The following is a 12,528-nucleotide window of genomic DNA, read 5'->3' as shown; positions in this document are numbered from 1 at the left end:
AATTATTTGTAACAGGGTCCTTCCTGGTGGCGCAACGGGTTAGTACTCAGCACTGCAAGCTGGCCACAGCCACTTCAGTGCAAGTTCAATCCCAGCCCCAGGGGTGATCCACATGGCAAGACAGACCTCTCCTGACCCACCCGCTGCTCCCCTCAGCAGTGTACCTCGTCAATCTGCCTGTTCTGCTCCCCACTCTGTCTCTGGTGAAGCCTCTCGCCATGCCTGTACCCCAGTTCTGTATGCATAAATAAATAAATCTTTTTAAAAAATTATTTGCAACAGAGCAGTGGAGGCGGAGATTAAGTGAAACAAATCATGGTGACCTCTCTCTTCTCCATCTTGCATTCTGTCCCTAGTCTCTGCCTGGCATGATGACTACAGAGAACTTCACCTGGGTCAAGGCTGCTCCTGCTGAATTCATCCTCCTGGGCATCACGGAGCGCTGGGACCTGAGGGTGATTCTCTTCCTGACCTTCCTGCCCATCTACCTGGTGTGCCTGCTGGGCAATGTGGGCATGGTGCTGCTGATCTGCCTGGACACCAGGCTCCACACCCCCATGTACTTCTTCCTGGCCAACCTCTCCCTGCTGGATGCCTGCTACTCCTCCGCCATCGGCCCCAAGATGCTCGTGGACCTGCTGCTGCCCCAGGCCACCATCCCGTACGCAGCCTGCGCCCTCCAAATGTTTGTGTTTGCGGGGCTAGCTGACGCTGAGTGTTGCCTGTTAGCAGCCATGGCATATGACCGCTACGTGGCCATCGGAAAACCCCTCCTCTACACAACAGCCATGTCGCCGCGTCTATGCCTGGCCTTGCTGGGAGCTTCAGGCCTGGGGGGCGCAGTAAGTGCCTTTGTCCACACGACCTTCACCTTCCGCCTTCGCTTCTGTGGCTCCCGGGAGATCAACAGCTTCTTCTGTGACATCCCTCCGCTGCTGGCCATCTCGTGCGATGACACCAGTCTCAACGAGCTCCTCCTCTTCGCCGTGTGTGGCTTCATCCAGACAGCCACCGTGGTGGCCATTGTCGTGTCTTACGGGTTCATTGCTGGGGCTGTGATTCGCATGCGCTCGGCGGAAGGCCGGCGGCGAGCCGCCTCGACCTGTGGCTCCCACCTCACGGCTGTGGCCATGCTGTACGGAACCCTCATTTTCATGTACCTGCGTCCCAGCTCTAGCTATGCCCTGGACACGGACAAGATGGCATCTGTGTTCTACACCCTGGTCATCCCAGCTCTCAACCCGCTCATCTACAGCCTACGAAACAAGGAAGTCAAGGAAGCCTTCAAGAGGACTTGCAGCAGATTCTGCTCTGTGGGCCGGGGGCTTCAGGGGGCTGGCTAGGACTGACTGTGGAGAGGAGGACCGCTCTGTCCCTGGGTAAAGGCGGTGTTCCTCTGGCTTGGATGTCTGCTATTCCTCCGTCTTAATTAAGGGACAGGATGGGAGCAGGGGGCGCTGACAAGGCAGGCAGGAATCTGGGGGGAACTAGGGTCACACCTACACACAGAACCAATATCAGGTGAATTTGCTCATTAACAGCCTTAGCATCCTCGTTGCTCAAAACAAAGTTCCAAAGTGCCCACAGGTGAGGCTATTCCTCAGGTGTATTGGCTCCTTGTACTTCTAAAAGATTGATTCCCAGAAACTCTAAGGAAGAGCTGTGTTGACCCCAGGTGTTTCAAGATTCCTGCACTTTCTTTTTTTTTTTTTTTTTAAGATTTATTTATTTGTGCATACAGAACTGGGGTACAGGCCAGAGTCTCAGGGCTGGTGAGAGGCTTCACCAGAGACAGAGTGGGGAGCAGAGCAGGCAGGTCAATGAAGTACACTGCTGAGGGGAGCAGTGGGCGGGTCAGGAGAGGTCTGCCACACCATGGGGTCTCCTCCGGGGCAGGCAGGAATCGAACTCATGCGGAAGCGGCTTTAGATTCTCAGTGCTGTGCTTTAACCCGCTGCGCCACCAGGGAGGGCCCCGATTCCTGCACTTTCAAGGTTCATCATGGCCAGTAAGTCTGATCTCCTTGACCCCAACAGAGCGTCTTCAGAACCCACTCATGCTGAAGAAGGCTGCGTGGCACCCTCCCTCCCGCTTTGCCTCTGTATTCCAGCTCTCTGGGAATGGCACACGCATGAGCTTGTTCCTAAAATCCCAGCGGCTGGGTCATATCTTAGCCAGGATTAGGGTAGTCCTGGCCTGCAATAGAGGATAGGAAAGGGTCCAAATTCTGCTTACAGTTAGGCAAGGGTGAGACTCAGAGTTCAGGTTACAGCTAAGATGAGGCTAGGGCTAGGGTAGAGTCAAGGTTAGGTTTAGAATTTGAAAACAATCAGATAAACATTATTGAATTAAAATTATGTAAACTGCGCCCTCCCTGGGGGCGCAGCAGGTTGGAGCACTGCACTGCGAAGCTAAGCCAAGCCGTGGTCTCTTCAGTGCAAGTTGGATCCCCATCCCGGAGGGGACCCACATGGCGCCCCGGACCTCTCTTATCTTGCGCACTGCTCCCCTCAGCAGCGTACTCTGTCGATCTGCCTGTTCTGCTCCCCCACTCTGTCTCTGGTGAAGCCTCTCACCGCCCCTGCACCTCTGGCCTGTGCCCCATCTCTGTATGCATAATTAAATAAAAATCTAAAAAAAAAATATGAAAACTTAAGATTTAGATTGATTTTAATTAGCAGTATATTTTGGATAAAAATAGGAGTTAGCATTTAGATGAACTTGAACTCTTAGAAGTATTAGAAATATTTTAAGATGAGCATTACAGTGCATTTATTTGTATGCCTGGGTTAAATTTATATTAGAGTTTAGTTCTTTAGCTATCAGATTTTGGTTGAGTTGGGATGGGATAGTGTTTGTGATAAGTTAAAGTCATAGTCTAGTTATTAGGACAATTAGCTTAACTTAAGTTCAGAACTAGATGAGAATAAGGCATAAGGAGTGGTTTAAGTATCAAATGGGCATGTTTGGAGTTTGGATTTAAATCTTAACTTAAAACTTACTGAGGGTTATGGATAATGGTTAGTGTTTCTTAAAGCTGAAAGGTAGGTAGAACTTGACTCTGGTACTTTTCAGTTGCACTCAGGGGCTATGCCCACTTTAGCAGGTGGGTGGGATTTGCGTTATGGCACAGTATTCACAGGCAGTTAGAGGAGAGGAAATGCCATAATCCTGACCTCCTGGGCAAAGGTGCCCACCGTCCTCTGAGCCTGGGGTCATCTGGACCCTTCAGACCCAATGCCAGGGGTGTGAGGATTCACCAGAGACAGAGTGGGGAGCAGAACAGACAGATGTAATGAAATTCGCTGCTGAGGGGGGCCGCAGACAAGACAGGAGAGGTCTGCCACGCCCTGTGGGTCACCCCCCTGGCTGGACTCGAACTCGTGCTGCATTGGCTGAGGACAGCTTTCTAGTGCTGTGTCTTAACCCCTTGAGCCACCAGAGGCCCCCAGACCCAGTGCTACTGATACATTCATCCACCCAGGTTTTCTTTGTCTCCCTGACTCAGCTACACACTGCAAGGCCAGGGCACTGCATTCTGCATGAGGAGCTCTTGCGCATGGGAGCAGCACAAAGTGGACCCTCTGGCAGGTGGACAGGTGGAACATGGCCAGAAACAAGTGTCAACACCACCTGATTCCCTGCCAGTTGCCCTAATGATGACTGAGATGAGTCTGGGAGGTGACTTATGGGACTCAATGTAACTACTACCATTAGTGGGTTACCCTCTTCCTTGGGCTCCAGTCAGGGGCTGGCCTTGACTGTCACACTACCCTTTCCTGCAAGCTGAAATCAGCCCCCAGGTACTTAGAACAAAGTCTTCCTTGGTTCCCTGGGAGGTGATGTCCCTCCTTACCCGGTCCAGAACCCCTCCTTGGAGTCTTTGGTCGGTCCCAGGCTAACAGAAAGAGGAATTGGGGAAGACCATCTCCTTAAATTCTAAAGAATTTTATGTTTCCTGGCAGGGTGACCAACTCATCTTGTTTTTCCCAGTCTTAAGACTCTAAAACCAGGGTCCTACGAACCCCCTGGGAAAACCAGAAGGATGAACCAGCAGCTGGAGTGAGGTGGATACAATACCACAAACTCAGCACATTGTGTTAAAGGTTTAAGTAAATCTAAGCCCATCCCCATCTCCCATCACGATGTTTTCAATCCTTTCCAAGTTCTCACCTCTTTCTCCCATCCTCCTAACATCACCTGTTGGCAGTGGCTGGGGCACTACCGGAGAGATGGCAACCTCTGCATTGAAAATGCAAAGCTTGCCCTTCCCTGTAACCTTTTCTTCTGTGGTGGGTTCTGGGGTTCCTATGACATTCAGGCCCCACCACAATCAGGGGAGTTTCCAGACACCCACCCTCACAGATACAACTGCTCTCAGACACACACACCGCCCACGGACACACTCGGTTGCAGCGACCCCAGTGCCCTCTCCGCACCAGACACGCAACCCTGCATGCACGCGGTCACACAGCCAGCCCATCCAGTGATCAGAGGGGCAGCCTCTCCCACACCCCACATTTCCCAGGAGAAGCCGCCAGACACAGTGGATGGGATGGGAGGGCTGACGCCAGAAGCTACTGCCCCAAGTCCTAAGATCCCCCCCTCCAGTTCCAGTCACTATTTAGGTGCAGGAGTCATCCTGCCCTTCTCTCTCTGGTTTTCACAAAACAGAGAATAGCAAGCCCAGCATGGAGCTGCCTCCTGGCCCAGGTGAGAGAAGGGGCCACAGAAGTGGAAGTGGGGGAGACTTTGGAGAGAAGGGTGCTCCCACGACCCCACCCCATAGGTGGAGGCTTCCTCCTGGGATCTACCGATGACAAGCTGCTCCAGGCATCATCCAGGCAGCAGGAGGCCAGAAGGTCTTCTTGGGGATAGGGGCCAGGCTGGACAGTGTGCAGGTCTGTTTCTGAGTGTGACCATGAGCTTGAGTCATCAGAGTGACTGAAAGCGTGTGCTGCCTGCATGCACGAGGCTGTGAGTGTGTGCTACAGTCACTGCATGACACCATAGTGGTGTCACGGGCATGGCAGTGTGGGTCTGCATGCACCCCTCCCGGGCCATGTCGGCACAGAAGTACAAGGTGGTTGTGCCCGCAGCTGCAGTTGTGTGATGGAGGAAGGATCACGTGGGGCTGGCGTGCACACAGGGGCTGCAGCAGATGGCTGGTGAGCCCTGGCCCGGGTGCTGTGAGCCTCCAACTGGGGGAGGCAAACGTTCTGCTCACAGTAACCAGCTTGGCCTGCTCTCTGACAGAAGCAAAGAGAGCAAGGAGGCACCCCAAGACCAGAAGCTGGTGAGATGAGAGGCGGGGCAGATGATTAACAGCCCTCACACAGGCTGTAGGAAAGTAAAGTATCAGCAGGCTGGCTGAGGTGCAGACGCAGCCGGGAGACTGAGGCCGCTGTAAAACAATCACAGGTCCTTTCAAACTGACCTAGTCGACCGAAATTTAAAAAGAAATCCTTGGGCACCAAGCCTAGAAATAACTTCACAGCAGTTAACAGCCCCACAGGAATGAACGCGGGGAAGAGAAGAGCCCCCGAGCAATGTCTACCTGGCAAGAGGCGGCCGCGGGACGCAGCAGGCCTCTCGCTGCAACTCTCTCAGGGCGGCCCTGTCCCGCCCTGACCCTGTGGGCTCTTCTCCTCCCCTTTCGTTTTTATGACAAAACTGCCCCTTCGGATCTAGCTAACGGTCTCTGCCTCTCACCGTGCGCCACTGATGGGGCGCTCTGACGCAACCTTTCTCAAAGGTAACCCCAGGACCCCACTCTCGGAAGCCAGCACCTCTGCAAACCGACCTCATCTCCACGGCGCGACGCTCAGGAGGCCACAGCAGCCCAGGGAAGGGGCCTGGGAGCCGCCCGAGGCCTCCCTCAGGCCCGGCTGGCACGCCTTCCCTCAGGAAGGCCGGCTGGGCTCTCTCGCCCCCTTTCCTCTGTGTCCCCCCAGCCCACCCCCACGCTCACTCGCAGCAGGCCCAGGTGAGTCTCCCGCTCCACACACCCAGCACAGGCCGGGGCGGGGAGAGCACGAGTGGGAACGCACGCTGACAGGAGCTACAGGAAGAACAGCGCTTGGGTGGGCGGGAGCAGCGTCCAGGCCGAGAGGAGATGGTCAGGGAGGCCTGAGCAGCCTCTGGGAGAGGGTCACGGAAGAGGAGGCCGCCAGCCCACAGCTGTAACCCCGAGTCACCGACCGACCGCGCCCGCCTCAGCGGTGGGCACCGGCTCCTGACAGCCCCCCCAAGCACCCCACCCCCAGACCCCCAACACACCACAGAAACAGGGCGCTTACCGTTCTGCAGCCTGGAGGTCCAGGTGGCCGCGCGGTCAGCGGTGTTTTCTGGACATGGTGTCTTCTCGGGGCAAACAGGGTGGGGGAGGGGAGGGCCCAGGCTCCCGGCCCCACCCTAAGGAAGGGCGGGGCCGCGCGGTGGGGAGCAGCCCACAATATTGTGGCCTTTTTTTTAAAAAAAAAAACAAGGTTTGTTTTCTCTTTGAGGCTATAATAAGGGGCTCCAAAGGCTGGTTTTGTCTTCTTCAAACGACATCAGCCCGTATAAAAACACCAACTCAGAAGTAAACCTGCTCTGGTATGTCTATTGCTGCACTATTTACAACAGCCAAGGTATGGAAACCACCCACCTGCCGCTAAGTAGACGAATGGATCGAAAAGATGTGGTATAGTTACACGCTGGAATATTACTCAGTGATCAAAAAAGACAAACTCATGTCATTTGCTGCAATGTTCGGGTGGAGCTGAAGGGGATTATGTTGGCTAAAACAAGTCAGAAGGAAACAGATAAATATTGGATGGTCTCTTGTATATGGAATATAGAGAACTCGAACAAAAGGTCAAGGAAGAGTTAAAACTAGCATACTGACCATAAACCTGAGGTTTATAGCAAGGGAGGGGGCCGGTGGGGGGCCAAACAGGGACGGAACACAAAAGGACACGATGATAGTGTCTGAAGGAATAATGGGGGCTACAACAATGTAAGAGAAGATAATAAAAATGGGGGGGCAGGGAAGGTGCCAGGCCAATGGCCTCATTTCACTTTAATTACCCACATGGTGGCCCTTCTCCAGCCACAGCCTCACTGGGGGCTGGCTGGGGCTTCCACACATGAATTTTGGGGGGACACAATCTAGTGAATAACTACACCCCTGGGCAGGCACCTCCACATCTTTCCAGCAACCTATTTGAGAGAACAGTCCTCTAGCTTGTCCCTAGGGGAGGCTGCCAGGTGGCATGAAGATCCGGAGTTCAGAGCTGATGGGAAGGGAGTACTGGCGTTCGGGTGATGAGTGAGGGAAGCATGTGTGCCCATGGAGGGTGAGGCGCGCCCCAAACTATACAGCTGTGTAAGCAACTGGCAAAAGTGACATTGATTGGCAAATCAGTAACACTCAAGAAGTGGGGGAAATCCTGCCTTCTGAGCTCCTAGTTCCTGAGTTTATGTCCTGCTTATACTGTTCATGGGTTGACCTTGGGCACCTGGCTTATCTATAAAGTGGGGAAATGGGAGGATAGGAGAATGATCTAAGAAAAGCGGTAAAAAGGGCTTAAAGCAAGGACCTGCCCTTGGTCACTCTCAGTACCTGTGATACTCCTGACAGACAGGGGAGACATGACAGGACTGGGCTTGCAGCACAAAGACTGTGCTCTTGCCTGAGGCCCTTGGCTGGTGAGTGTCCACTTCCCTCCTCCTCTCTTCCAGGTCAGCTCTTCTCTCACCCATAACTGACCATCACATGGAGTTTAAGTGTATGTATGTGGCATTCACCAAATAGTATCTTTTCTTTTATTATACTTTCTGGTTCTCCTTCCTAAAAACTAATTCTCTAAAGTGATTTATATGGCGCCAAGCTTCCCCCTCGGGCCCAAATCCCAAATCCCTGGCTTTTAAAGACCAAAACATTTCATTCCCTCTCCTCTGCTGCCACCGTGTGGTCATGCCAGGTTACAGTCTTTCCTCTGGTAATGCTGGGAATTGAATTACCTGACTTTGTGTCATTATAGGTAGGATACCTCTGATTACAGATAGGCAACATTTCTAGAAAAGCAATATAACAGGAAATGAACTATCCAATGTGGAAAATCCCCACCCACTCTGATCGTGGGGACTCCCACTTAAGTAGCAAATCTTCAATTATGTCAGGTCAGATCACATTCCAGAAATGACAAAAAAGATATGGTCCCTGTCCCTAAGGAGTTCATAGTTTGGCCTGTAAACAAATAGTTACAACTCACCTTTGGCAACCACATCTGCTGAAGTTGAGGTCACCAGATGGGAAAGGAAGACAAGTTCACTTAAGTGAACTTTAAAAATATTCACATGTGGGCCCTCCCTGGTGACACAGCAGTTAAAGCACAGCACTAAGAAGCTAAATCTAATTTTTTTTGAGTTCGATTCCCTCCCGCCACGGAGGTGAACCACATGGCGCGGCAGACCTCTCCTGACCCTCCCGCTGCTCCCCTCAGCAGTGTGCTTCGCTTCAGTCTGCCTGGTCTGCTCCCCACTCTGTCTCTGGTGAATCCTCTCACTGCTCCTGTACCTCTGGCCTGTACCCCAGTTCTGAATGCACAAATAAAATCTTTAAAAACAAAAAAAGATATAAACAACTCTATGTTTGTTGCAGCACTACTACAATAGGTAAATCCTGGAGACAACCCAAATGCCCAAAACTAGATGACTGAATCAAGAAAATGTGGTATAAATATACAATGGAATACTACTCAGAAGTCAAAAAAGAGAACCTCATGCCATTCGGAGCAACCTGGATGGAGCTGCAAGGGACTATGCTCAGTGAGAAAAGTCCAAAGGAAAAAAAATATATCGAACAGTTTCACATAGGAGGAATTTAAAATAACCAAATAAGTCACAGAGGGAAAAAAAATGCATTGTTATTACAATACAAAACACAACACAACAAAACAAAAACAAACAGAAAATTATAAACCAGAGAGATCCTACAGGGGAGAGGGACAGAGAGGGGTTGGAAGGAGAGAGGAGTGTGGGGCGTTATGGTGATGATGGGTGGCGAGAGGGAAGCAAACACTTGTAAAGTGAACAATAATGTAAATAGATATATAAGTACATTTTAAAAGTTTCACATCCTATGTTTATGGAAAATATTAAATTTTTCATGACATTAACCAAGATACCAAATGAGAGCCTTACAACAATGGTAGATTACTTGTTGAGCTGCTTCTAGTTGCTAAGCAACGCGCTGAGCGCTTTATCAGTGTTGATGCATGGGCACCTCATCCAGACCGCTGCCATCCCCCTTGAACAGCGGGGAAACAGAGGCACTGCCCAAGTTCACTGGAGCCACACACACGAGGTGCTGCTAGACTTTTCCCAGCCAATGTCATCACTGTCTGGAGATGCACACTCAGTGGTGTGACTGTGTCGCTTCAGAGACAGGCAAGGCTGGAGCTAACGGTGCAGAAATGTGAGGGTAAATAGGGCTCTCACAGGGTGGTGAATGCAAGGTAAAATCAAGAGATGAGTCTATAGGTGTTAGTTGTAACACTTTTGTATTTTCCTATAGGTTAAATACATTTCAGAATGAAATGTGGGTTAACAATATTATGGATGTGTTGCTATGTCACAGCCACAGCCCAGACAGGGCTGGAGATCAAATGCTTTTTCCAATGTATTATAGACTACCTAAAATAATAATAATAATAAGTAAATAGGGCCTCCCTGGTGGCTCAGAGGTTAAAGTTTCAGCACTATCGAGCTATCAGCAGCCACTGCAGCACAAATTAGATCCCTGGCCAGGGAGCTGAGCTGACCCACATGGTGCAGCAGACCTCTCCTGTCTCGCCAGCTGCTCCCCTCAGCAGTATATTTCAGTAGATCTGCCTGTTCTGCTCCCCACTCTGCCTCTGAGGAATCCTTTCCCCTTCCCCCCACACCTCTGGTCTGCACCCCAGTTATTGTATGCATAAATAAAAATCTTTTTTAAAAAGTAAATAAAAATTATTTGTTTTTTCTTTTAAAGATTTATTTATGTATGCATACAGAACTGGGGTACAGGCCAGAGGCGCAGGGGCAGTGAGAGGATTCACCAGAAACAGTGGGGAGCAGAACAGGCAGATAGTCGAAGTACACTGCTGAAGGGAGCAGTGGGCGAGCCAGGAGAGGTCTGCCACGTGGATCACCTCCAGGGCTGGCAGGGATCGAACTCATGAGGAGGTGGCAGCTTCTCAGTGCTGTTCTTTAACCCGCTGCACCACCAGGGAGGGCCCCAAATTATTTGTTTTAATGTCACTTGATCATTTTGCTTTCTCCATCAGTAACCTAACATCACAGTAACAAGTATTTTGGAATTAGAAAGACTTGATTTCAAACCCTGGCCCTGCATAGCTTGAAATAGACACTGTACCAGGCCTGCTAAGTATTGGTTGTTTCGTCTTTGAAAGGTTACTACTTCCTTCCTGGAAAGGATGTGTCATATGAACCAATATGTTCCTTAATGGTCCCTCCCAAGGCCAGGCAGCTGTGAGCACTGGGGCAAGAGACAGGCAGTACTTACTTGAAGGCTGTCTGCCCTGATGGATTATTCCATAATATTATGGAGTATTATGAAGTCATGTTACTCCTCCCCACTTCAGAGATGAAGATACTGAGGCATGCGAGGGAGTTCAGCTCTTGTCCTCAAAGCCAGTTATGTCAGCCTATTTCCAAAGTGAATAAGTTACATCATTCGCAGGGAGAAAGCCAGTTCATGCTGTTACCACTTTCATTCTAGAGCAATGAGGAGGCCGGAAAACCACCACACAGATTGCCATAGCAAATATTCATTTCTTTCCTTCCCCCAATTCCAGGGCTAAAAGGGAGAATCATGAAAAGTGAAGGAAAGTGAACTCTCTTCTTTTCAACTCCATCCCTCCCTTCCCCCAAATAAAGGGGGAAACAAAGTTCTCTCAGCAGGGAATCCTGGTTGGGGGACAAAGGCACACACATGCATTTTAATCCAGACTGGTGATCCGCAAACTTTCGCAGAAGACCTGAAAAAGGCATGTGGGGCCCCTCCCGGAGTTTTTGATGCCTTAGGCGTGGCTGAGGCCTGTGAAGTTGCCTTTGTAGTAATTCCCAGTGAGGCTGAGGCTGCAACTCCATGCTGGAACCGGGGTCACAGAACCACCTGCAAAGATGGGCTTGCTGTTTCCACCCCAAACACAGCGGAACAGCTTCACAACCCGAGTCTGATCCGGGCTGACCGATGGCCAGGCTGGTGCTGTCTGCACTACACCTGAGTGAAGGGTGACATTCTAGGATCTCCCATTGCTGTACCTGATCACCCCAGGTCTGTTCAAGAACTTCTGTTCTTGAAAGGTCAAATTGTGTGAATGTATGATATATTTCAGCTGCCAATGAGAACAGAAGATAGTCTGGAAAAGCAGCTTCAAATGTTCCTGTCTGGCCTCCCTGTAATTCCTCTTCTGGAAATCTAGCCTCAGAGAATGATTCAAAATATAGCCCAAGATGCCTCCTTGGTGGTGCAAGGGGTTAAGCACAACACAATGAAGCTATCCCCAGCAACACCACAGCACAAGTTACCCCTGGCCAGGGAGCTGACCCACACAGCAGCAGACCTCTCCTGTCTTGCCCGATGTTCCCCAAGCAGTGTATTTCAGTAGATCTGCCTGCCTGTTTCACTCCACTGTTTCTGGTGAATCCTCTCACCCCACCCTCCATGCCTGTACCTCAGTTCTATATGCATAAGTAAACAAATCTTCAAAAATAGATATAGCCCAAAATACAAGGATGTTAAGTACTTTGGGGGGAAAAAGACAAAAACCAAGAATCTAAATATCTCACATTTATAAGAGACCAATTAAATAAATTATGGAAGATCCAAGAGATGGAATATTATGAAGTTGTTAAAATTATTTATTTAGAATTTTTATAACATGTCATGGCATTTATGATGTAATATTAAATAAAACAATACAGAATTAAATTGACAAGCTCTTACTATTTTAAAATATTGAAGAAACTGAAAAGAAATAAACTAGAACAGGAAAAACAATTATCTCTACTTCTTAAAATTTTCTATACTTTCCACACTGCTACAATAAGCTCTTTTATCAGAAAAACCATGATCTATTTGCTGGTAAACCACCATAGATATTTTAACACCCTCCAACAGTGATTGCCTGAACGGCCAGAAAAAGCAAAATTATCCATTTTAAAGCTGATTTTTAACTCCAGATTCCATTTCCCTGGGCTGTGGAATGTACATTTTTTTTTTAAATGGCAAGCCCCAAGTGAACCATCAACAGTATACATACAAAGGAAAAAAGTTTAGAAGGCTTTCTTTAAAAATTATAATGGGAGGCCCTCCTTGGTGGCACAGCGGGTTAAAGCACAGCACTAAGAAGCTAAAGCCACTTCAGCATAAGTTTGATCCCCGCCTGCCCCAGAGGAAACCCACATGGCGAGGTAGACCTCTCCTGACCCACCCGCTGCTCCCCTCAGCAGTATACTTCGTCAGTCGGCCTGTTC

At 49.9% G+C, this 12,528-nt stretch overlaps 1 protein-coding gene across 1 annotated transcript; it reads left to right on the top strand.

Annotated features, from left to right (window-relative positions):
• Window positions 1–371: 371 nt before the first annotated feature.
• LOC101622944 (olfactory receptor 5C1) lies at window positions 372–1,343 on the top strand. The gene has a single exon (XM_004677910.1). It carries the CDS (start codon window positions 372–374, stop codon window positions 1,341–1,343), a length of 972 nt encoding a protein of 323 aa, XP_004677967.1.
• The last annotated feature ends 11,185 nt before the right edge of the window (window positions 1,344–12,528 follow it).

Source organism: Condylura cristata, unplaced genomic scaffold, assembly GCF_000260355.1.
Source record: "Condylura cristata isolate star-nosed mole 26May11 unplaced genomic scaffold, ConCri1.0 scaffold00006, whole genome shotgun sequence".
Lineage (NCBI taxonomy): Eukaryota > Metazoa > Chordata > Mammalia > Eulipotyphla > Talpidae > Condylura > Condylura cristata.
Note: the sequence above shows the minus strand (reverse complement) of the source record. Positions and strands in the feature narration are given on the sequence as shown.

Bases quoted from the DNA above. Each gene is read 5' to 3' on its own strand.
- LOC101622944 (XM_004677910.1), top strand. From the start codon at position 372: ATGACTACAGAGAACTTCACCTGGGTCAAGGCTGCTCCTGCTGAATTC.